A 27,445-nucleotide genomic window follows, 5' to 3' on the forward strand; every position below is an offset into this window, starting at 1 on the left:
TTTAGTTGGTAACACTACATTGAGATACCATTAACATTACTTAATGCCTTATCTAACATCAACACATTGAGTGAACAATATATTTTTACAACATTAATGTATGTTTGTGAATGTTATTTAATACAAAATTTTTTACAACTTTTGATTTTAAAAATGTATTAGTAGGCTACATTTTTAAATTACCCCAAGAAGAATAATTGCTTCAGTGTATAACTGTTGTTAGGTCATTTTATCTAATGTTATCTAACAAATGGATATACACTTTAGTATATGCAAATTTAATCAAAATTAGCTTTGGTACCGAAATTGGTACCGAGAACCGTGGATTTTCACAGGTATCGGTACCGAATACTGAAATTTTGGTACCGTGACAACACTAGCACAGAATACAGAAAGCATCCATCTCCTAATCATTGCACTGTAACCCTCTGTTATAGACTTGCTGGATGTCGTCTATCTGATCGGCATTGTGAAAGTTTGTCATCAGCTCTACAATCATCAAACCACCTGAGAGAGCTGGACCTGAGCAACAATGTACTGCAGAATTCAGGAGTGAAGCTGCTCTGTACTGGACTTGAGAGTTCACAATGTCAACTAAACATACTGAGGTTTGACTTTCACATTAATCATGTTTTACACTTTATTTACACTATATACACTATTATATATATATATATATATATAGTGGCGGGAAGAGCAAAGACAGACACAGTGGGGGTGGTATCATGCCTCACAGAGGAGGCTCGGGCGGCTCGGCGGCAGGCTTTACTGGACGTTCGTGCGGTTCGGACACAATCGGCGGTTCGGCTGCAGGCGTCACTTGGAGGACTCGGCAGGCTTCCCTCCGCGCTCCCTTCCTGGACCCACGAGGACACCAGCGTGCATGCACGGGGGAAGAGACCGGTCTCCCGAGGAGAGGCATGCTCGGCATTTAACAGCGGCGGTGATTAGGCTTCATTCTCGTCAGGTGTGCCCCATCCCACCTGGCGAAGGGCAGCGAATTAAGGGATGGGGCGGTGCTAATTTACGAGGGAGAGGCAGACGATCTGTCACTATATATATATATATATATATATATATATATATATATATATATATATATATACACTGTAAAAAATTGCTGTAAAAAAAACGGCCAAATTTTAGAGTAACATGCTGTTTTTCATTAAAACAGTAATATACCGTAAAAAAATGCATTCTGTGTGATATTTGTCGTTTTCGAGAAACTAGCCTACAGGAATATACTGTGAATTAACAGCGCTCAAAGTCGACACTAAGAGGCTGTGTTCCAAAATCACACCCTATACCCTCATTCACTATTGCCTAGTTCACTAATACAGTCCACTTGACTGAGTGAATAATTTCATAGTTAATTCAGTTAATTTTCCAAGTTAATTGAGACACTGAGGAACACCTGCTGTTAACAATCAGAATCATTGAAGGAAAGAGGAACAAGAGGAACAGAAAAAAGATGAAATCAAGATAAAATAAATGAAATCTTAGCAAAAGATCTTAGCAGAGGAGGATTAAACAACTCCACAAAAAACATTACCAGATTCATGTATTACTAATCTGACTTTATTTACATCTACCGAAGGACTTATTGTAAAGTGGCAGAGGTTTAGATGTCATTTTATTTTCATTTTATGTTAGCATGATGGTGATCAGTGTTTGCTTTAATTGGGCTCTTGACCTTTGATCATTAAATTTTCTTTGGCTGCGTTAGCTGTGTGTTAAAAATACATTTGCTATGGCACAAAAGTTGAAAGATTACAAGATCAGATGATTATGACTGTTTGATAATGGTCTCAATCATCATATAGTGGCTCAATGCACTGATCTCATTTGTTGTATAATGTTATTATTGAACCATTATATCTTTTATTTTGGTGTTATTATAATTTTATAGAATGAGATTTTTCAGAAATTTGTCATTTAGAAAATATGAAGAAAATTTAAAAAGTTTGTACTAAAAACATTTTGAATTTCTGGATCAGCCAGACACACACACAGACATCAAGAATCGGAGTATGAATCTCAGCAATGGTGACAATCATAAGTTTTATGCTGCAATGCATGTTGGGTACCAGCATAGTAAAAAAAAAAATCTGCCACGACTCCCAGCATGCATTGCAGCATGAATAAATTATCCATCTGAATTGTCTGGTTATTTTCTTTAATTTGTACTTTTTGCTTTTATTTTTGCTGTTGATTTTGTGTTGACTTTTAGTAGCGTATTCTGTGATGTTCAGATTTTTTGTTATCTTTTTTGTTGATTGTCACCATTGTTGAGATTCATTGGCTGATTCTTGATGTCTGTGTGTGTCTAACTGAAACCATAGTTCAACATTTTTTAATGAATGATGAGTTTAAAAATCTTTCACAACCGATTGCTTAGCACTGCTTGGTCTTCTACAGTAGTTTCACAGTGTAGTAATATTAAATTAAGCTGTGTTCATAAAAAAACAAATTTTTGATAAGTGATTAGTAACTGATTGAGATCAGTGCCACAAACATTATGTGATGACATAATATTCAAAACATAACCAGTAACACCTGATCTCATTTATGTTGGCTTTGCTTCTGCCACAATGTGTCTTATACATACACAGTTAAAGCAGCCAAATAAAAACAAACGTTAAAGACAAGGGTCAGGAGCCCAACTAAAGCAAACACTGATCTCCATTATGGTAATGTCAAATTAAACAAAACAACATCTAAACCTATGTTAATTCTCAATAGGAATTTCAGTAGACGTATGAAAAAATTAATTAAGTCAATCTGGTTAATAATAAGTGAAGCTGGTAATGCTATTTTTTAGAGTTGTTTAATCCTTCTCTGCTGAGATCTTCAGAGATTTCATGTCTTCTGTGGCTGAAGTAAGTTGTAGTTCTTGTGTTTCACTTTTTTATCTTATTGTTGTTTCTCTGTCCTTGTCAGGTGTTCATCACTAATGCTCAATCATCAGTTAATTAATCACTGAATTATATAATTAACTTCAACACTGCTTCAGTGTTACTCCAACACCCTGTAGTGTGGACATACAAGTGTTCATTTAAAACTGAAGATTTTGCAGTGGGGTTTAAAGGGTTAAATGTGTCAAATAAAAAAAAAAACAGAGTGAAGTGTAAATTAACGGTAATCAACTGTAAACTAATTTACGGTATAAAACTGTAGAAAAACAGCATTTTACTGGCAACCACAGCTGCCAGTAGATTACCGTAAAATCAAGGAAAAACAGCAATATTCTGTCAAATTTAACAGTCAGATTTACTATACAAAAGAAGTTAATTTCACTGAAATATTAGTAAAAGTTCATAGAAAAAAGTTATGCGAAGTCAATAACTGATAAAGAGAATAAATATTAAACTGAAGTGTTTTATGTGTTTTGCACAAGATGATACAGGAGAGATCTGGTAGTTTAAATAATGAGTTTTGTGGGTCACCATTGTGCTGGAGAGTAGAACCTGTGCTTCAGTCAAAGATGAGCAGAAAAACACTGATGTTATGCTGCCCGTTGCTTTATTTAAACGCAGTGAATATTTATTTTATATAATATTTCTGTAGTTGCTGATGCAGTGACAATCTCGTTGCTAAATACTTTAGCACATAGATGTGTGCTACTGTTCGCTAAATGCGAACTGCAAGATGTTAGTTAATGTCATGTTTTTAATTCATTCACGATTACACATTAGAAGTTTGCAGTTTTACATTAAGAGATATTCATTTTCAGTGGACTCAAAGTTCACAGTACTATCAGTATAAATACTCGTTTTTAAACTTGAACTGTTTGAAGCAATCGGTTTCCCAAATGATATGAGTTACCTTGCATTGTATTTTTACAGTAACATACTGTAAAAAAGGAGAGCTGTATAATAACGGTAGAGGGCTGTAAATTAACAGTACTTTGCTGGCAACCACAGCTGCCAGTAGATTACTGTTATTTTACAGCGCAATTTTTTTTTTACAATAATAAAATGTTATTATCATTATTTGGCTTACTAAAATTACCAGGGTTAATGTAATATGGACTGAGACACTATCACAACTAAAAAGCGATTTGAGTCCACTTTAAAGCCAATGCAAAGACATTTATTTTTTACTCTCATTTTGGTCACTGAAAAGAGGTTTGAGCACTTAATTCTGCTATCAAAGTGAGCAAAACTTCAAAATGTATGTAATTACATTTTTTTTTAAGGGACCATGCCCCTGAACCCTCCTACAAGGTCCAGGGTCTATCCATTATAGTCTCACAAAAATCTTTGGGAAACACTGACGTGGGATCAGCTGACAGTCTTTATTAAACTAAGGGGCCGTTTTCACAACAACGATTTCAACTAAAGATGGAAAACTTTTTATGCTTCTTGGCCATTTATGTACATGACATCGGCCTTTTGGGGGCCTGAAAATGGCTTTCAAATAGCAAGTTTTTGAAAACGATGCCTTTATCATCTTCATGTAACCTACAAAAACTGCAAATTCATGCCATTTCGTGTTCAGTTTATACGCGTGTAGTGTTTCTTTGCAAAGTGACTTCGCCAACTATTGGCTTGGCATGCATAATACAGCTCTTTTAGTCATTTTCACAGATCTGTGTGAATGGGGATCATTTTGACAATGAAAATACGTGAAAAACACAAAAGAAAAACTGATGAATCTGATGAATTGATAGATTGATTAATTGTTTGATTTTTATGAATAAATACAGTACAATATAAATACATATTCTCTGGGAGCCAGGCTAAATGAAAAATCACTATTCAGTAATCACTGAATTCAATGAGGCAGTGAACCTCAGATCTGTGACAGGTGTAGCAGGGACGAGAAGAGGTGAGGATCTTTTAGCAAACAGTCTTTATTCCATGAACAAAAGAACACAAGATAATCCAAACCAGGAGCCGATGGAAATAATCCAAACATGAAGACAAAGGGAACACAGGAGACGTAACAGCTTTACAACAAATCTAAACACATCGACCGACAACAACAGATGAAACACAAGGGTATAAATACACTAGCTGTGTCCCAATTCAGAAGCTGCATCCTTCGAAGGACTCTGACCGAGCGTTGTTAAATAGGACGGTCTAGCCTACGGAGGACTGTTCTTGTCGCCTAGCAACTGTGACAGCTGCTGTTGATGAGCGGCAGTAACGTTTGTACTGGACTTTTTTTTACATTGGACAGTTAAATTTACCCTTAGGGTTCCAATGAGTTTTTGGGGTCTTTGAAATGTTTTGACATTCCCTGACATTTGTGCTTTTTTCAGTTGCTTATGAACATATTAATGGCAAAGGTGTCATATACACTCTATTCCAGTGTTTCCCAACCCTGCTCCTGAAGGACCCCCAACACTGCATGTATTCTTTGTCTCCCTAATCAAACACACCTGATTCAACTCATCAGCTCATTATCACATGGGTTAACAAAACATCCCATTCTATATATTTAACATATGAGCAGAAATGTGCAAACAAAAGCTTTATTGATGTGGCAGTAGTCTATTTTACAGTAAAAACTTTATCATCTATCCAAAACTAGTCAACGAAATGTTGTCTAAACATTTATATTTCGTCTGTAACATATTGTTTTTATTATATATTAATATAGGGCATATAAATGTTAATTTGCAGTTTAATACATTGCTTATACAAAGATATTTTATTTCAACATATTTCAGTTTATTTTTACTCATCTCAGTAAAGCAATATAGTTTGGAAAAGCTAAACTAGTAGATGTGTTCATGTAAAAATAGCATGTTTACTAATGTAAGTGTGTAGTAAACACATAGACACACAATTCATATTTAAACAGTCTTTTTGTGGTTTACAGACACTATTCCATATCACGATTAGAACAAAGCACTTAAGAATAAAGAACTTACTATTCACAATCCTCAGCTGAATATGTTGCTCCTCGAAATGAAACTGAAACTAGCACTTCTGAGGTAAATTTTTTCAGGATTATATTTCTATTACGCTATTACCGTATTATTCCTCACAGCATCGCAAGACGATGTAAAGTACATGAATCTGATTAAACTTGATGTGTTTTATCGAGCTGATGTGGGCGTTAACAGGTTTGCTTGGATCGCTTCAGATCATTTGCGTTTCAACAGTGCACGCTCTCCGTAGGCGTGTTCAAATTAGCAGATAGTGAGTTGCCATGAGAACGTGAGACATCTCTCTCTTTTCATACAGATTACATAAACAGAGAATATTTTTTTTAGTTTTGAATTAGATAGTTTAAAAGTAGCCAATGTTTATACAAATATATTTCTCATGCCTGTGTGACTAGTATTCACTAATTTGTTTAAGTTTAGAGACGTGGTCCAGAACAAAAAAGTTCACGGAGACGGAGAGGCAGACAGCACACCCTGTTTATTTTCTTTATTTTACAAAAGCACAATGTTTTGTTTCGATTGTAAATGGACACATACAAAAGAAGACATTTTACAGTTAATTTTTTCATATTTCTTATGTCTGTATGACCATAAATGACAGAGTATTTTAAGTCTATTTTGCTGTTATGTGAAGAAAATCCAGCAAAATGTTCCAGCGCGTTTGTCGACCCCAGAGGGTTAAACTGTCTAAAAAAACCAAACAGGGTTCACAAACTGTCTAAATATGTTCACCATGGTCCTGTATATAATAAAGCAATAACAAAAGCATATAAAGTGTTTTGGAGAAAAACATTTATTTCACAATGTGATTCTCTGTCTGCTTGCCAGCTCGCGGTTGTTCTTGTGCCCAGCAGTCATCTCCTGGCCGAGGTAGACGTAGCTGTCGACCTGTTCGATCTCCTTTTGGCCGTTGTGTATGTTGTTGTTGGCGGCCTGGGGGTTGCGCATCCACTTTGTCTTGGCCAGGTTCATCTTCAGGCCGACCGATGTGCACATCGGCTGCTGACTCGCTGATTAGGACGATGTCATCGGCAAAGCGCAGATGGCTGAGCCACTGGCCGTTAATGCTGATACCCTTGTTGTCCCAGTCGAGCTGTTGAAAGACCTGTTCCAGACACGACGTGAACAGCTTGGGTGAGATGGGGTCACCCTGCTTGACGCCTCTGGTGACGGGGATGTACTCCTGCAAAAGGACCACGTACTCGTCCGCGACGCCCTGTTGTTGGAGGGCGAGCAGTACGGCGTTAATCTCCACGCTTTCGAAGGCTTTCTCGTAGTCTACGAAAGCCAGCACCAAGGGCATCTTGTACTCCCGGCAGCGTTCAAGCAGTTGATTCAGCACGTGTATGTGTACGTGTATATTTAATAACAAATTATTCTTTCGACGGAAGTGAATTAATCAAAACTAACTTTAGCTGGAAAATAGCATTATTCAAGAACCGCTATAAAGCCAAAACAATCTGTTACCTTAAATGATACGCTTATCTCTGTAAAGCAGCTTTGAAACAATCAAAAGATGACTTGACTTGACTATATGGTCCATCGTGCTGTAGCCAGACCGGAAGCTGGTGATTTTCGGAATTGTGATTTTTGCACGTCTCGGCCACCGTAGCCTGGGTTCTCCCAGGGTTTTTTTCACCTTCGAACAAAATTGACCAATATTCACTGCGACACTGATATGTGTATTAGACAAATCTTTGAATACAATATAACTATATATTAATCCATATATCGTCATATGGCCCAGCCCTAAATCTTTCTCTGTGGTAAAGCACTAAGGCATTATAGACATAATTTCTCACCATTGCAAGGCTAACAGCAAACTCACTCTATCTCTCTCACACACACAACTCTCATGCATAGATGGATGTTACACAAATATGTGTAAAATGTAGACTAATGGGCTTTTTGAATGGTATATTTCTGTCAGAATGACAGCATTTTAAGTTGGCTAAGAATGTTTTTAAAGTTTAAATGATGGAAAAATTATGTTATCAGAAAACCATTTTTTACGAAATATAGACATTGTTGACTGTAAATTTGCCAAAAACATGAAATGGATTTTGAATGACGTGTGTCTTTGCATGATTGGTGCTGGTAAACACTGTCATCCTCTGTTATAGACTTGCTGGATGTTGTCTCTCTGATCAGCACTGTGAAAGTTTGTCTTCAGCTCTACAATCCTCAAAGTCCCATCTGAGAGAACTGGACCTGAGTAACAATGACCTACAGGATTCAGGAGTGAAGCTACTCTCTGATGGACTGAAGAATTCACACTGTCAACTGAACATTCTGAGGTCTGTCTTTCACATTCATTTATTCACTGTTCAGACGTGCATGTGTATGCTTCATAAATACAGCTAGCCGATACTTTACGTTGTGTATATTGTTGTATGAATGTATCAGTGGCAATTTCTCTTCACAGGGGAGGCAGTGCTTCTTCAAAAATAGTGATGAGGAAATAAATAGTTACACTTTATTCCATGGTCCACTTCAGACATTCTACTAACTATAAATAACTTTGCAACTACATGTCAACTAACTCACATTAAAGGTTCAAAGTTTATTTGTCACATACCAGTTATAGTTCATACAACAAGCAGTGAAATGTAAGCCTGGTATTCCTATAGACTGTGCAATAAAAACATACCCTAAATTATTTTTTTAAAAATGTACACAATTGAATAAATATATTAATATTAATAACTAGTAAAGTACATAAGCAGTGCCATTTATTAACCCTCATCGCCAGAGTCCTTAAAGTGCCATATTTTTAATGTCCGAGTTGAGTAGTCTGACTGCCTGAGGAAAGAAGCTCCTCCTGAGCCTCTCCGTTTTAGCCATCAGACTACGAAAACGTCTACCTGATTGCAGCAATTTGAACAATGCATTCCCAGGGTGAGTGGAGTCCTTGTATATCTTGACAGCCCTGACCTTGCCCCGCCGGTTGTAAATATCCTGCATAGAAGGAAGAGCATTCTTCGTTATACGCTCTGCTGCACGCACCACTCTCTTTAAGGCTTTACAATCCTGGGCTGAGCAGTTTCCAAACCATGATGAGATGCAATATGTCAATGTACTTTCTATTGCCCCAGTATAGAATGTTTTTAAAATTGTAGGGGAAACCCCAAATTTCCTCAGCAGCCGCAGATGGTATAGCCATTAATAGAGTATTAATAAACTGTTAGGGTTAGGGTTAGAAGAATAAATTGACGTATTCGCAAAATTACTTAAAGTCAGTAGAATGTCTATTTATTTTGTAAAGCTAGTCCACGTCACAAAAAAAAAATATAGATATCTATAGACTTGACAGGGATGCTTACCTCAGTAGTTATATTTTGTTGGAAAATAACAACACACTACAAAACTTTTGAACACTTTAATTGATTTCATGTTACACTTAAAGTGTTAGTTCACCCAAAAATAAAAATTCTGTCATCATTTACTCACTCTCATGTCGTTCCAAACCCGTAAGCCATTCATTCATCTTAGGAACAAATTACATTTACTAAAAAAGAGGTGGCGAATCCTCTTCCCCCTTATTGTAACCTTCAACATTCAAAACATTTAGTTTCTCAGAAATAGAGCACTGAAGCATTGGGCTCTCTTCCCAGGCAGAAGAAGCCGCTGGGCGGGCTTCCGATACCGGTGAGAGAGTGCTGGATCCCTCGGGTAAGGGAAGAGAAAGGGTGACCGTCTCTAACCCCGCCAAGAGATCCATTTGCGATCCCCAAGAATGCCTTCTCCGTGCTGCCTCAGCAGCAGTTGGTCCGGATCCCTGAGGATCGCGAGTCTGACCACTTTCCTCGAAAAGTGACAGGCGAGAGCGGAGCCTGCGAAGCGGAAGCCTCTCACAATGCTGACAGTCAGCCCCCTCGAAGGCGGACATAGCATGCTCCGCTCCCAAACACATTACACATAGATTATGTGTATCCCCACTAGTTAACCCCCTGGGGTCTGAGGGGTTTTTGGGGCCCTTGAGAGGTTTTGACATGTCCTGACATTTGTGCTTATTTCAGCTACTTACAACATACCTTTGGCCAACACATAATTATGCTGTATTGCAGCACAAACTCTGCTACAATAATATGTGAGCAAAATGGAAGTTACATGTTTGCATTTTATAGAAAAAAAATATTATGCGTGGTTAGTAAGTTTTGGGAAAAAATGTGTCACTGCAATGAGCTCATATAACTCATACTGAATAGTTTGGCACAAGACTTTTGAGTTACCATTCTTGTAGGCTAGAATGTTTACTACAAAATGATGTGAAAATCATTCTGATCACTCTTTCACAAAACAACAATATAATGATTTAAACTTTGTAAGTCAGTTTTTGTGCCAGCACTGCTTTATGCGTAGGGGTGTTGATGGCCATGAATATGAATGAGGGGAGACAATAGACACTCCCCCAATGGCTAATGCCCCCATCACGGTGCTGTGAGGCAGAGAGGAGAATCTGAGAATGAGAGGACATTCAAAGGTTTTGTTTTTTAATCTGTTTTTATTGTAATTCCTCTATGTGGAGGAACTAAATGTTGTGCCTCACAAGACCACAGTGCTACCGTACATATATAAACATATAGTACCAGTCAAACGTTTGGACACATTACCATTTTTAATATTTTTAATATTTTTGGAAGATGGCTGCATTTATTTGATAAAAAATACAGAAACAACAGTAATATTGTGAAATATTATTACAATTTAAAATAATGATTTTCTATTTTAATATACTTTAAAATATAATTTATTTCTTTGATCAAAGCTGAATTTTCAGCATCCTTACTCCAGTCTTCAGTGTCACATGATCCTTCAGAAATCATTCTAATATCATGATTTGATAATCAGGTATTATCAATGTTGGAAACCGTTGTGCTGCTTAATATTTTTTTATAACCTGTGATATTTTTTCAGGATTCACTGATTAAAAAGAAAAGCATTTATTCAAAATAGAAATATTTCCTAACAATATAACTTAACACATCCTTTAAAAAAAAGAAAGCAAGGTAGTGTATACTGTTACAAACAGACTCATGGGCGAATGTGAGTAAACAGAGGTCACTTGCGGTCCAGTTTCCCGGGCAGGAATCACGCAGTCTGTGCAACCATGTCAACATCAGTCTCGGTTTTCCATGACAGGGTGGACTTGGACCTGTTGCTTGTTTGCCATGGCTCTCTTCGGGACCGGTGCTTGGACATGTTCATTGTCACATCTGTTGATAACACAATCAAAGAAACTGTATTATTATCGCTATCAATCACTATGGCCATGGATTAAGAAAAAGACAACCGATTTTGTAATTTCACACAAGAATAGGTAGGCCCTACTTGTATATTATGACGAGTATATTATGTATATTGTAAACACAATTACATTTCATCAGTAAAATATATCGTCTGTGCACTTACCATCATTCTCGATTGAGAACTGAACGACACCTGCGTGTCCCTCTGCTGGAGAAGGAGAGTGTGATGCAAACACATTCCTAAAAAAATAAAAACAACTGTGTTAGCATACGTTATCCAAAGATGGGCGATTAATGGGTATGGACGCACAATGCATGTAGTCTATATATCTGTTGATGGGCCATAGGACGGAGAAATATCTATTTATGGGCCATAGTTCACGAGCTGTTGATGGCCATTATCTGCGCACGCATTTAGAGTATTTCAAACATTTACACCTGCATTCACAATCATCTGAGGCAATATTTTAGCGTGTGTCATAGGCTAACCAAAACCGAACATTTATATATAAAAATATAATGTCTAGTATAGACAGTATCACATTTTACCGGAGGCTGAAATATATTTGCACGAAATCATATTTACACCTAAGCAGATATTCGCAAAAGTCAGTATTTTTAGCATGATAATCAGTGTCATAAGCTAATCAAAACGGATTGAAATATAATACAAATATGTTTAGAGAGTAATATCACATTGAAACACGACCATATACGAATGTTAGGGATATTGTAAGGCAATCTTTCCTGTAAGATGTAAAAAGCTAACCAAAACTAAGCAAAATATAGTCTGAAAATTCACATGAGTTCTATATAATCAGAAAAGAATTATATAAACACTAAACAACTTACTCGAACTTGTATCCTCTGTGGGATCAATTCGCTCTTGAAAATGCAGCCGTTCTCCGTCTGAGATGCAACCGTTTCTCTGAGGAAAAGGTGAATTCTTCCTCGCTGTCCATAATCATCTGGAGGACGACTTTACCGGAGAAGCGTGCCATCCTCAAAACGCTATGAACTATCCGTGAATCTGACGAGAAACTGCGTGTGTTTTCATCATGGCATCGATCGGAGGGCGTGTGCGATGCGTATAGATCACCTCAACTATTAGCATGTGAATAGCGCCGGGGGGCGTGGCGGCATCAGCTCATTAAAAATAATGAAGAGAGAACGAAAAACTGCGCCTTTCCTTGGTTTCAAACGGATTACATAAAGTAAGAATATGTGTTTTTTAATATAAATTACTTCATTTAAAAGAAGAGAATTCTAGCTTCATAAAGACAAATGTCTCGTTCCTGAGTGACAAGTATTCGCTGAGTTACAGTTCATTTTCGGACGTGTTTCAGAATGGACTTCCCTGACAGAGAGAAGGCAGAACTCGCATCATGTTTATTTTTCTTTATTTGGCGAAAGACACAACACTTTGTTTTTATTGTGAGTATACACAAAAAAAATAGAAACTTAACTGGATCGAATGATGTAAAACACTTAAATGTAAGATCAAAACCAACAAAGTATTTTGAATCTCTTTTGCACTGATAAGAAAAAAAGCGAGCAGATCACGGCGGCGTGATTGCCGACCCCAGGGGGTTAAATAGCGCGGGCAGGGAGAAGCACACAACTTGTATAACTTTCTCGCCATAATATAGATGGAAATGGTTGTGACAAGCATTTACTATGAATACAGATAACGTGTCTAATGTATCTATCTGTATGTACGCTGACCCTAGATAAACAGTCTCTACACAAATAGCAATCTCATATAGCAACAACATAATGCCAAGGCCTTTGGGAAGAGGTTTGGTTAGCTTATATTTACGTTCCACATGGCCGGATGATCAGGCCGGCGATGGTGAAATGTCTTCCATTGGTGTTCCACTATTGTTCCGCTCGCAGTGGGAGTAGACTGGATCGCTTCCCAAACAGTTACAGAGCTGCACCGAGTGCTGCCGGTTTGCTGATGGTCCTTGTGTAATCCGGAGAACTGTAGGTCAGACAGTGGTCGATCCACAGGATCCTTTGCAGGTTACAACAGCCAAAATCGTCCAATGTTTATTGAAGTCTTTGACAGAAGTGGTTGGGCTGCTTGAAGGTCAGTGCAGGGGAAGGTATACTCACGAGAGTATAATTTACATTTACTCGCGAGAGTATATATTCCTTCCAGTTGGGGAGGGGCTAACTATTTCCCGTCTTTCCCACTGTGGTGATGTGATTGGGTCATAGCATTCCAAGTGTCCACCCATCACTTGTTGCATTGTCCCAAAATCAGATCAATGTGACAGACACAATTAGATAATATCAGATATCTGGTCGAGGAGTACGATATACACTGTATATAGACGCAATCCATATGGCAGCAAGACAGCGAGGCAGACCGGAGCAATCGATCACGGAGAAGTCGCCAAGTTCAACTCACGGAGATGATAACGTTTCCAAAACTTGCCAAAAAGCCACAGGGGAGGCGCGACACGTGAAGAAAAAAATAACTTTATGCAGCTAAATTGTCCTGTATTAGCTTTAAAAATTCAAATGCATCGTTTCCTTGTCCCAAGTCAACAGAAGTCAGCATTAAGGGAGGAAACAGTCACAGAACCCATTAAAAAACGTAGGAAATATGATCCATTGCAACTCCCTGCAGCTAGAGATATGTGTTCAGATGCTGGGAGAAGCAGCTGCTGCTAAACTTGACACGATCCCTATCTCTGATAATACCATCCAGCGACAAATATCAGACATGGCTTGTGATGTCAAAGAGCAGGTCCTTTACTGTTCGTGAAAGCCCCTTTCACATTGCTTTCGTCAACTAAAATTATGACGAAATATCTTCGTCAACTAACCTTTATTACCTAACGAAAACGAGACGAGACGCAACGTAAATGCTGGTCATGTGACGATGACTAAATTTAAATGTATAATGCAATATTGTTGACGAATAAAAACGAAAATAAATGTGGTTTACAAAATAAAAACGTCTCAGGTTACGTATGTAACCCTGGTTCCCTGAGAGGGAACGAGACGCTGCGTCGATCACAGGCATGCTGGGAGTATGGCAAGGCGACGCAGCGTCTCGTTCCCTCTCATGGAACCAGGGTTACATATACGTAACCTGAGACGTTCCCTTTCAAGGGAACTCGAGCTGCGTCGAGACGCGGTGGGAACCCTATACCCACGACGCCATATGGCAAATGCCTGTTCTGTATGAAGACCATGCGCACACTAAGAAACAAGCACCCTAGACCCTGCAGTGGAGTCTAGGTCCAAGTCATAAAAATGGACAAATGTATGCGGTGAAGACCAGCCTGCCGCATTACAGATGTCGTGGAGAGAAACTCCTGAAATTAAAGCCTAGAGGCAGCCATACTCATAGTAGAGTGGGCCCGGACAGCCAAAGGTGAAGGCTGTCCAGCCGCTACATAAGCAAGTGAGATCTACTCAACTACTCGCTTGCTCAATATCTGTTTAGCTTTTCCTGATTAAGGTGGAGGACAGAAGGCCTGCAGCACAAATGACCCGCAAATTTAGTAGGGACCTAGGAATGGGGTGAAGAAAGACTAACACCATACCAAGTGCAATCCAAGACTTATTAAAAAGTGTTCACAATTTTAACAGTATTTCAAGTGTAATCTTTTTTTTTTTTTAAGTATCATACATATTTCAAAGTTAAGGATTCATTAGTTTGATATAGCCTAACGTTACATTGGAACAAACACTATAACATCTTAGTTGATGAGTTTAGTTTTGACAAAACATACTAGGCCTATATATTTAACATATGAGCAGAAACTGGCTAACAAAAGCTTATTTGATGTCTATTTTACAGTAAAAACTTTATAGTCTATCCAAAACTAGCAACAGCGCATATATGCCGTTCATTCATCACACACAGAAACGCTTTATATTTAAACAGTCTTTTTGCGGTTTACAGACACTATTCCATATCGCGATTAGAACAAAGCATATAATAATAAAAAACTTACTACTAATCAGGATCCATTGCTCCTCGAAGTGAAACCAGCACTTCTGAGGTAAATTTCCCAGGATTATTCCTCACCGCCTCGCAAGGTGACACACAGTACATTCATCTGATTAAACTTGATGTGTTTATCAAGCTGATGTGGCCGTTTTGCATGTTTGCATGTATTGCCTCAGATCATTTGCCTTTGAATAGTGCATAGTATAGTGCATAGAATAGTGAATAGCTCCGTGGGCGTGGTCACATTAAAAGATAACGAGGTATAATGAGCTGAAATGAGAACTCGCTCTTTTTATATAGATTACATAAACAGAGAATATTTGTTTCAGATTTGAATTAGATAATTTAAAAGTACACACTAAAATGATTATAAAGATATATTGCTCATGCCTGGGTGAATAGTATTCGCTGAGTTTTGTTTGAGTTTAGAGACGTGCACTAGAAAAAAAGTTCACGGAGACGGAGAGGCAGAAAGCACTCCCTGTTTACTTTCTTTTTTTTACAAAAGCACAATGTTTTATTTCGATTGTAACTGGACATATAAAAAAGTAGACATTTAACAGCTTATGTTTTCATATTTCTTAAGTCTGTATGACCAAAAATTACGGAGTATTTTAAATCTATTTTGCTGCTATGTAAAAAAAAACGAGCAAAACGCGCCGGCGCGTTTTTGGTCCCCAGAGGGTTAACTTTTATAAGCTCCTCTTTATACAACAGAGTTATGAGCTGACTTATTTATTTATTCATTGGAAACTCACAAACATCTGCCCTATTCATAATATATATATATATATATATATATATATAAACATATATCCTTTTTTTTTTTTTTTTTTTTTTTTTTTACACTAACAATACCAATTCCTCTGAACTGGAAATTGCAGGGTGAGTGCCTCATCCCGGGGAGAAGAAACCGCAGCGCATGCTTCTCCCCGAGATAAGGCACTGGATCTAACAGGTGAAAGCTGAGATAGGGCGGCTGTTAGATCCATTTGCGATCCCCAAGATGCACGTCGCCGCTGTGCCTCGGGAGCAGCAGCCGGACTCGCGCCTCGGGGAGCGCGCACTGAACCGTCCTCCTCGAAGAACGCCCGGCTGGAGCGAGGTGAAACAGACAACCTCTCGCAATGCTCAGTCAGCGAGAACTGACTGGGTATGCTCTACTCCTTGCTGAAGGCAACAAAGCTAATGTGGTATGATCGCAAGGGTGCTTTATAGCTTCCTGGTCGATGACGTCACCCGCCTATGACGTCTCCCTTTTTCCATTGGACTGATTATACACGTGCTTCACCACGCAAGAACGCAAGGCGTTCCCACTGCGTCTCGACGCAGCTCGAGTTCCCTTGAAAGGGAACTATGCTAAAATGTCTCTTCATTTTCGTTGACCAAAACGAGACAAAATGTTATAGCCTAACGTGAGGACGAATGAGAGAGTTGAATAAATTTAAGCTTTGTCGGCTATGGATTCTGGTTTGCGATCTGGTCACCCGATTATCAGCGAATTTAACAATATTATTCCATTAGCTATTCCATTAAAATGTCTGATATATTTGACACATTCATAATCATTACTTTTGCCGGTTCTTTGTGACAGCTGTTATGTGCATTATTGGCAGCGTCACCCTCCGGTTACATGAACTCGTCACCACCGCATCAGCACCGAAAACATGGAGATTTTATTTTAAAGAATAATCGCACAACCTATTCGATATTCTATAATTAAATAAACTAATTGAATATTAAAAAATCGTGACTCATCCCTGCATGGAATCTCGTTTCTTTTCCCAAATCGTCACTCACGTCTCACCCAGGGATTATAAACGTTTCTTCATTGGTTCGCTTTTAATTAGGCCTATTATATCCGTATTCTTTACTGTGGTAAAGTAGAAAAACGCTGTAAGACAGACAGCCTACATTTGTACTTGCATGTCAAATTCTTTTTAACAGTTTGTTTTACGAAAGTCCTAATCCCCTTCACCTCCACCTACTTGTGTGAGTGTGGGTTTTCCGCACTGACCCTGATTAAAAACAAATACAGATCAAGGCTGCAGGTGGAGGACGACTTGCGTTTATTTCTCTCTGGAGTGCAGCCCCGCATCGAACACCTCTGCGCATCAAAAGCGCGGCCTCATTGTTCCCACTGATATGGACGATTAAATTGAAACGCACATGTTGTCTTGAATGCATAAATTGATTGGGCCATAGGGTTGATGACGCTCTTGTAGCGCAAATGATGTAAATGGCGCATTTTGTTTGTTTAAATCTGAGGTTTTAGATTGAAATCGTTAAAAAAAGCGTTAAAATCTGTTCGATCTGATAACATGCCTTTTTATGCAGTTGACTGTTAAATGTTATGTGTTCCGTGAAAAAATAGCATTGTCGTTCATTGATCAGAGAGCTGTCCATTGTGCTGATTTTGTTCGAGACAATGTGCGCTTTTTCAGCCGTCAGGTGTTGTCGGCGGTAGCTTTGGCGCCGATTACACATGTTAAAGGGATAATTCACTACAAAATGAAAATTCTGTCATCATATACTTACCCTCAAGTTGTTTCAAACCTGTATGAATTTCTTTCTTCTCCTGAACACAAAGGAATATATTTTGAAGAATGTCAGTAACCAAACAGTTACCTGGTCCCATTGACTTCCATAGTAGGAAAAAAAAATACTATGGAAGTCAATGGGACCAGGTAACTGTTTGGTTACTGACATTCTTCAAAATATATTCCTTAATGAGTAAATGATGATAGAATTTTCATTTTGAAGTGAACTATCCTTTTAAGCATGTTTTGTTGACTTAGGCATAGGCTACTGATGTTCAGTGATTTTATAGCCTCAATTAGGCCTGCATGAAGTTGGAAATTATTTGCTGTTGCAAAGAATCGTTTATGAATGCACTTTGAAAAAAGTTGTAGAAATAAAATTTCTTCAAATACAATTAAAAAAGATTTATCAGTTTATACATTTTATCAGTTGTTATTGAAACTCATCATTGCCTGGAACACACAAAAGATGGCATTTACTGCTGAGGCGTGTGTGGGTTAGGGCAGGCAGACAGGGTTTTGGGGAAGGGGGGGCTCGGTTGTCCTTACCTACTGTAAGGGGAGGATCACATTCACCCAATTTGAAAACCCCTGGTCTAAACCAACACCATAGAAACTCCCAGTGACGTTAGTGTAGGCTGATTGACCAAACGCACGCGAAACACCAGCACCCGCCATTAAACACACAGATTATAGCCTATATATTTACACCAGAAACTAACTCTACCAAACATGGAAACCAGTTCTAGATGGACCTCTAAGGAGAAAATCCGAAATAAAGGTCCGCCGTGCCGTCAAAATAAAAGTCACAACAACAAGCACGGCTTGCGTCCCTTCAGAGTTCCTACTGGTGGTGCAAATGCAACAAGGAAAATGTTCTTAGGGGAACCATTAGTTCCTGGAGAACTAACCTGGTGGCTAGTTCCTAGAACTGCCTGGCGCGAAACCCCCTATAGTTCCTACTGTGGCACTGGGCACTCCATGGTCGTTCACACCTTGGTCTCTGGCATGGAGGGCTGAGGTGAACAATGGGCGCAATGAAACGCTACTCAGTTTGAGGTACATATGTTAATTCCTCACTATCAGCATTAACAAGTATATGTCATCAACAAATCCATGTGTGTGTGTATTTCTAATTTATTGCAGTGCACATGCGGTAACTATTTACTGTATCAATAATGGTTCACACTTTAGCAAGCAATAACGTGAATGACTGATGTAACATTAAACATTTGTTTGCAAAACAAACATTGTTCTATCCTTTATCATTACACAATATAGTAAGAACGACAGACAATCTGCATTTATAGACATAGCTTTAGGTAATAGTGGCCCACAGCTGATTTGCAGTTATTTTAGTACGACAGTAATAACATGATTTAACCGGTTAGCCGGAGACCTACACAATATAAAACACAAAACTACATATTTTTAACACACGGTAGAAAATATATACATCAATAATTAATAATACTTACAGGTTATGATTCTGAGGAGCAAGCTGGTTCAAATAAACTGAGTACTGACCCATCTTTCAAGAGCAAGCTTTTTGCAAATCCTGTGTTGAACTCTGAGATTTGAGAAGCAGTCGTCAGTAAAATTACGTGTTTGTGGGAGTGTCAAGTTTTCCGCGGATGGACAACGTACAACATAGACGGGCATTATGCAAATGTATCTTCTAGTGGTGTAGAACTGTAAAGCAGTAGGATTCAAAACAAAAACAACTCGTCAAAGCGGTTCAGAGTCTATTCTTTCTTTTGGGAGACAATAACTTTATTTATTGTGCTTTTTCGACTTTACAACTTTGCAGACCATTTACATTCACAAACTGTTACACTGCAAGAAAGGGAATATTCGAAAAACCATAAAAGGGGCACTTTAATAACACTGGGACAAAGGGTCTCCTGTTGTGAAGTGGGGATCTCTGGTGCCATCGTGTCTGCTGTTCGCTACAGCCATATGCAATTTGGGTTCTGAAAACAATATTCAGACCAAAACTGCTGTATGTTATTTTAGTGAGCAAGTAAGCTCATAACTAGACAAGGGTGGGGTTGTAGGTGCTGTGTTCCTTGATCTACAAAAGGCATTTGATATGTTAAATCATAACATACTCTTATCTAAATTATCATATTTAAATTTTTCAGTCAATACAATGAAATGGACAGAGTTTTATCTTATATTAAGGAAACAGTGCACTCGGATAGAATGCATATATCTTCCCAAAGAGATTGTTCCACAGGGATTCTTCAGGGGTCTACCCTGGGTCCCCTACTTTTTAGTTTGTACCTGAATGACCTCCCAGAAGTGTACCTGAATGACCTTCCAGAAGCCTGACCTGATGTACATATTCAAGTGTACGCAGATGACACTGTGATTTTTGTACATGACAAAATGAAAGAAAAGGTTGCACGTAAATTATCTTTTGCAATGACTAAAATTTCTGGCTGGCTTACTCAGTTCTGCTTAACTTTAAATGCTCAGAAAACTGCATACATGTATTTTAAAACTAAAAAGAAGAGGTCCAGCCAGATATCCTAGTTAATGGGCGAAAAATGACAAATTGTGCAGCAGTTAATTTAGACTCACCTGACATTTAAAAAGCATGTTAAAAATGTGTTTGCGCAGTGACACTTCATCTTAGAAATGTCAAATTCATACGTAGTAAACTTTTACCAGAAGCTGCGAGAGTGTTTTTTCATTCTATGATTTCTTCCCCCATTTTTCTTATTGTATTACATAATTTTCACAAGCAGGAAAATCTACTCTCAGACCTTTACATAGCTTATATAAACTTGTCTTAAAAAAATATTTGACAAGAAAACCAAATGCCATATAAATAAAATGTTTTTTTTATTTACTTTGGACAATTTAGCTATATTTCACATTTGTTGTTTAATGTACAAGTTTGTTAATACTCTTGCATCACCACCAATGAAAGAAATTGTCTCTTTGTGTGCTGAAAAACTAAGAAAAGCAAGAGCTTCTTCAAGAGGTGGTTGTGATGTGCATTTTAGAGCTTCTGATTTTGGTTATTATTAACTGGAACATTATACCAAACAACATCAGACAGTGTTCTACTTTCGCACAATTTAAGTTAAATGTGAAAATATGGTTAAAGACTTGTCAAACGTGATCACTGAACATATTGTGTTTTAGTAATTGGTTATATAATTGTGCTAGTTTTATTTATTTATTTTCCTGTTTATTTTAGATGTAATATTCATCATAGGGTAATGTTTTTGTACTTTTTTGTACTATATTATTATTACTATATTGTTATGTGTTTTAGTTTCTCCTGTTTAGGGACCCATTTAGAAATTTAGCTCTGTAGCTATTAAGGTTCCCTTCAGAGATACATCCATATAATTAATTTTCATAATTCCACTCAGCACTCGGTTGTAAAACCTCTCACTGCTTTCCTACATGTCTCAACTAAAAACAACTTATGCTGCATGTTGTGCCTACATGAGACTGTTGCTAACTTTGATAATACTGAAGAGTATTTACTGTGAGTTTTTCTAATTATGTTAAACTATTTTAACATGTTAAGGATTTTTCATACAGACATAATGTATTCAGTAAACAACTGTTAAATAAAAAATAAATAAATGGTTTGTTTTTTCCCCTGCTGTACTAAAACTGAGGTTTACCGAACTGTGATTTTTGTGTACCGTTACTCCCATAATGTGTGTATATGACTTTACATATCTTTTTTTGGTTATCTATGGCCTATAGCTGTTAAAATTAGTCAGATTGAGTCTTGTCATGTAATGGGTGTTTTAACATGTTTTAATTACTCAATCCTTCTATTGCTTTATTCAGATTGGCAGGCTGCATACTGACTGGTCAGGGTTGTGAAAGTTTGTCTTCAGTTCTACAATCACCAAACTCCCATCTGACAGAGCTGGACTTAAGCAACAATGACCTGAGGGATTCAGGAGTCAAGCTGCTGTCTGAAGGATTGAAGAGATCCCATTCTCAACTTAATTTACTGAGGTTCGACTTTCACTTATTCACTGTGTTTAAGTATATGAATGAATACGTGTTTTGTAATTTTCAATCATTGTTTTAATAATGTTGCTCATTAGTTATCTGTAAAAAGCAGTCCAAACACTATTATCGCCATTTCTTCTTGCCCGTCGCCTGTCCTGTTTGTTTACTCTAAAGTCGCATTTGCCACGAGAGATTTTGCTAGATTTCCTGTGGAATATATTAGTGTGTGATGTGTTGTCTTGCTCACACCGCCGGCACTCCACATACCATAGGAACAAAACTGTTAAATCTATTGTTTTTTTTTTATTGTAATGTTTGTTTTTTTATCATCATTGTTGGTTTTAAATATATTTTAGTGTGGGCTAGCCTTAAGTCAGGGATTGCCATCCCTGCTCCTGGAGAGCTACTTTCCTTGAGACTTCAGTTACAACCCTGCTCCAATACATCTGTCTGTTATTTTTAAGTAACCCGCAACACCTTGATTAGCTAGTTCAGGTGTGTTTTATTGAAGCTAAACTCAGGATGTTAGCCCTTCATAAGCAGGGTTGGCTCCCTAAGTCTTTAAAAGGGTGTTGTGACAGAAGTTGAATACTTCCTGATTTATTTTTGTTTTAGACTGGTCATCTGTAATCTCACGGGCCAGTGCTGTGAAAGTTTGTCTTCAGTTCTGCAGTCATCAAATTCTTGTCTAAAAGAGCTGGACCTGAGTAACAATGATCTGCAGGATTTGGGAGTGATGCTGCTCTCTGAAGGACTGAAAAGTTCACATTGTCAACTGAACATATTGAGGTATCAGATTGATCAAACATGTCACTTTAGTCCTTCTCTTGACATATTTGGTGTTTGAAATGCCATTGCCAGGTTGCTGAATTAGCTTTTTTACTTAAAACATATGTTTGGGCTTTTTAACGATTTAAACGTACTTTGTTACTGGTTAATGATATGGATATTGTTATTATACCAATACCAGTGTCCAATGTTCCCTATCATTTTGTTTTTTTTCTGAGCAAAACTTTTCTCTATTGGGCGGACATTTTTTGCCACCTGAACAAAAACATTCTTTATACCCGGCCTATACAGTATACGTAAACACACACACACACACGATTTCATCATGCAGTTGTAACTTTTAACTTGCATTTTTATTCTATTTGACCCTTGATGTAATTCCGTATCCGTAATTATATTTTTATTTAAGAAGTCCCTTAATGAAGCACATTTTAGGTTACCTGAGTTTTTTTTTCTTCTTTCTCTGTGCTGTGTAAACTGTACCAGTCTTTACCAAGAAATCTATTGGAAATCATTAAAAAAATCTCCCACAGGACAGTTCATTTCTTTACAATAATATAATATAGTATAAAAATAATTAGGCCGTTACACTGACATGGTTTGAAGCAATCATAAAGTTATTTTGTACAGTTTTGTACACCGGTTCTTACTCTGGCTACGATAGTTTGATTAATTTATTGCTTATGAATTTACAATATTTTCTTTATCAGGGGTTTTCAAACTTTTTAATGACAAGGAGCCCTAAACAATCCCCTTGTGAGATAAATTATTTATTAGGCTTATAATATTATACAATATAGGCATAATAGATACAAACTAATTGAAGTATTTAAAATGATACAATATATTATTATATTTTTATAATATAAAGCAGACTGAAGCATTTAAATAGATCTAATAGCTAAATATTTTCAAGAAAAGTGAATGTGAACTCTTTTATAGTCATCTAATCATCCCTGAAACCCACACACAAACAAATCTGTTTAAACTGATATAATTTATGTATTTTAAGTTTGCACTGTACTACAGCTGTGGTGGGTGTGTAATTGTAAATGTCTCAGAGGTTTGTTACCATTCTGTGCCCATCATCTGTTATTTCCACCACTTGATCAAGCCTATCTTCTTTAAAACATGACATTTTATTTCAAATGTCCTTGCGTTTCTCGTTGTCTCTCGTATTGAACTATTTGGTCCCCAATTATGACAGTATTCTTACTGTGACTGATTTGGCTCACATCATTCTCTTTCTATGAAACCTGTAAACTGCCTTCACCGGTTGTTACTCTATAGCGGTTGACCAGAGCACTGCAATTATTTCTCAATACAACCAAATGGATTTCGCATCTGTCCTCTTCGCAGCATTTTATTCTTTCTGCACGGCTGCGACATCAGAAGTGCAACATTGCCAGTATCCTAGATCAGCGGTTTTATCCCACAGCATCAGTCAGACAAAGTATACAGTGAATGAAGTGAAATTTTCACAAGGAACTCAAGAAGCAAAAACATGGGTTGAGGAAAAAAACAATGTCGACAGCTGAGTGAACTGCACAGGTTCCTGTGTGATGTCTGATTGCCAAACTAATGTCATGTGAACTGTTGCTGTGTGTGTGTTTGTAGATTGTCTGGCTGTATGGTGACAGAGGAAGGCTGTCGTTATGTGTCTTCAGCTCTGATTTCAAACCCCTCACACCTGAGAGAGCTGGATCTGAGCTATAATCACCCGGGAGAATCAGGAGTCAAGCTACTATCCGATATACGGAACCATCAAAACTATGCACTGGACAAACTCAAGTATGTTGTGCAGGAACAGTCAAATTGCTTTGTGTGCACATGTATGTTTACTGATTGAATCTAATGGACTGTGACACTGTGTATGTTTTATAGTGTGAATCATAAAGGAGATTTCATGATTTCAGCAGGACTACAGAAATGTATGTCTACGCACAAACACACATACACCTTTAGTGATTGTTGTTGTGTTGTATTGTGCTGTAAATGTTCTCTCTTCTTGTGTTCAGATGCCTGTAATCTCACACTGGATTCAAACACGGCAAACACTCAACTAATTCTGTCTGATGAGAACAGAAAGGTTACATATGTGAAAAAAAAACAGTTATACCCTGATCTTCCAGAAAGATTTGATGGGTGGCCTCAGGTTCTGTGTAGAGAGAGTCTGAATGGACGCTGTTACTGGGAGGCTGAATGGAACGGATATGCTGTTATAGCTGTGACATATAAAGGAATCAGCAGGAAAGGATGGAATGAATACTCTGAGTTTGGATACAACAGAAACAATAGAAACTCTTGGAGTCTGATCTGTTCTGACACTTTCACTGCCTGTCATGATAATAAGGAAACTGTCATTCGTGTCCCTTCATGCTCCTCCAAGAGAATTGGAGTGTATGTGGACTGGCCGGCCGGCACTCTGTCCTTCTACAGCGTCTCTGACACACACGCGCTCACACACTTGCACACATTCACCTCTATATTCACGGAGTCTCTTTATGCTGGATTTGGAGTTTTTTGTTTGAACTCCTCAGTATATCTATGCACACACATCTGACTGAAAGATACCCTCACTTTATATATACCAATCAGGCATCCCAGTGTAGCGGTTGTTCCTCTGCGTGGTGTTATTTTGGATATTTTGAATAAAAGGATTCTCCACACAAAGCTGGTCGTGCTAAAGATGAATTTAATTACAATGCTTGTGTGATAGAACACATAAACAGACAGGCACTGTTAACCGCAGCTCTTTTGCCTCTCCTCAAGTGACATTGCAGGAAAGAGCAGACACACACTTCGCTACACACATACATGTAATAATAGTATTGGTAGGTCTTGTGGTGTTGTTGTGCTCAGATTATTCCACATATATTATTCCAGACCTGATTTTGATTTATTGAATGGTCTAATTATTGTATACTTTTGGTCAGAAGGTGTTACTTTTTCACTCTTATTGTGTCTTTGTATATTTTTAGTTTTGAAAAGTATTCAGTTCTTATGTCAGTGTTGTGTAACAATAACGAGTCTCGGGGAATAATTAGTTCAAATGGAATGGATATTCATGAGTCTATGAATATGATTTGCTCGTTATCTACAGATATTAACCTTCCCAATAAAGGGAATATTTAATCATGTACCTTTATCAAATTGGTTTCACTTATCTGACATTTTTGTTTGTCCTGCAAACTGAAAATCAGACTTCCTCATTCCATATCAATAAATAAAAGTACCGTTCTTACAAACTTCCAAGGAAAATTAAATCTCTGATCAGGACAAATAATATTTCCTAACTTTGGACAAGTTTATATTACTTAAATAGTAACAAAATAAAGCTTAGGTAACGTTAGATCTTACGTCTCATTGACTTTCGAGCTTGTGAGCAAATAACAGATTCAATTCAAATGCAATTATTGGATTTTAATAAAACAGACTAAAGAATACAAAACTACAATTTCACACAGAGTAAATATGCACATATATATATAGTAAAACAAAACATAAATCAAATGATTTATCAGTTTTTTTGAAATAAATCAAAATAACGAATAATATGAGGGGAGAGAGAGAAATAATGAGAGAATGAATCAGGGAGCGAGTGAGAGAGAGAGAGAGAGAGAGAGAGATAGAGTGACAATTTTCAATTCAGTTACTTTCCAAAGAGACCCCAAGTATGTATTAAAATATTCGGAATATTCTAGACAACCTTTAAACAGCAGTTTCAATCGTGAGATAAAATACTTGCTTTTGATCTGGCTCTCAGAGGTGTGTGTGCTGATTTCAGATTGTCCTTCTAGCAGTTTTCCGGAGTTCCTTCCGACGCAGATGGTGCGCAACTTCGGCAGCTAACACGAATGTAACACTTTACCGAAAGGTGACTGAACTCAGACGGAAATAAAGAAAAGCCTAAGATGAAAACGAAGTTTTCAGAAAATAAACAAAGAGGCTCCTTGACGGAGTTTTCTCGTGAAGATGAGCAGATTATTTTATGGGCATATAGAGTTTGGTTCTCACCCTGCACACCTCAGAACTACTTCTAATATGACATGTACATACATTTAACAACAAAAAGAGATACATTTCATACATTTAAAAGGTAGTTTTCAGTGAGAAAAATCCGTGGATGAGCATTTCGGCTCGTGTGTGTGTGTGTGTGTGTGTGTGTGTCTTGGTATGTGTGTGTGTGTACGTGCAGATAGTCCCGTTGCGCTGTGCAAATTTTAAGAATCTATTTCAGATATGCTTCCTTACATAAACGTCACGATGAAGAATATTTTAGCATTTTATGTATAAAGGATTATTGAGTTTCCAGCAAGAGATTCCTGCAATGATGATTATTGAGTTTCCACCAAGAGATTCCTGCAAGACCTGTTTTTTCTTACCATTGTAAGTTAAACGAGTCAGATCATTGAGACTCTCACCTTTTGTTCTGCAAATGGCTTTCGGAGCCGTTTGCCCAAGCCCATCAGAGCCCAAGCCCATTTGCCTTTTGTTCTGCAAATGGCTTTCGGAGCCCCTGGCCCAGATGTTGAATCGTTATGCTGATTGGATTAGAGTGTTATGCTGATTGGCTCTGTTTTCTCTTGAGCAAGCCAGATAACCTGCAAAACCGGTTTCCCTACTTTTTTATGCTTTGTTTGAATTTGTCTCCACCCCCAGAAGTCCCTCCTCCTAAATGTATATAAATTGCAATGTATACTGTTACAGTTCAGACTGTTTGGACGACCTGCAGATACGCTCAATAAAGATTAACTTCTGCTTGAACGTGATTCCAACGTCTCCTGGTATTTGCTTAGAAGAAGGAAAAGTTTACAACAGTACAAAGTCCTTAAAGCCACTTAATATAAAGTGGGACCTAATATTCCAATGAATGTCATTTCAGTACCACTTTAAGAGTATGGATTATCAAATAGATTGAAAGACAACAATATACAAGCACTGTAAAAGGTTTTGCCACAAACTCTACTGACTGGCTTTTCTTCTGTATGATTTAACATGA

General features: G+C 37.7%; 1 protein-coding gene and 1 long non-coding RNA gene across 4 annotated transcripts in view; one reads left to right on the forward strand and one right to left on the reverse strand.

The window, feature by feature from the left end:
- LOC307004439 (NACHT, LRR and PYD domains-containing protein 3) overlaps nucleotides 1-27,214 on the forward strand; it is a 70,096-nt gene extending 42,882 nt beyond the window's left edge. For 2 of the 3 annotated variants that reach the window (XM_079623682.1, XM_079623683.1), the window contains exons 6-12: nucleotides 438-608; nucleotides 8,023-8,196; nucleotides 21,484-21,657; nucleotides 22,270-22,443; nucleotides 24,061-24,234; nucleotides 24,328-24,374; nucleotides 24,462-27,214. In XM_079623682.1, coding sequence (XP_079479808.1) covers nucleotides 438-608; nucleotides 8,023-8,196; nucleotides 21,484-21,657; nucleotides 22,270-22,443; nucleotides 24,061-24,234; nucleotides 24,328-24,374; nucleotides 24,462-25,006 — 1,459 coding nt within the window. In that variant the 3' untranslated portion in view covers nucleotides 25,007-27,214. The remainder of the gene's footprint in view (nucleotides 1-437; nucleotides 609-8,022; nucleotides 8,197-21,483; nucleotides 21,658-22,269; nucleotides 22,444-24,060; nucleotides 24,235-24,327; nucleotides 24,375-24,461) is intronic. The other variant, XM_079623684.1, reaches the window with a different exon arrangement.
- LOC307004442 lies at nucleotides 9,911-12,103 on the reverse strand. Its single transcript, XR_013799029.1, has 3 exons — nucleotides 12,001-12,103; nucleotides 11,312-11,388; nucleotides 9,911-11,115 (listed from the first exon to the last, which is right to left on the reverse strand). It is a non-coding gene; the product is annotated as an uncharacterized lncRNA (long non-coding RNA).
- Nucleotides 27,215-27,445: the final 231 nt, after the last annotated feature.

Source organism: Phoxinus phoxinus, assembly GCF_949152265.1.
Source record: "Phoxinus phoxinus genome assembly, chromosome: 9".
NCBI lineage: Eukaryota > Metazoa > Chordata > Actinopteri > Cypriniformes > Leuciscidae > Phoxinus > Phoxinus phoxinus.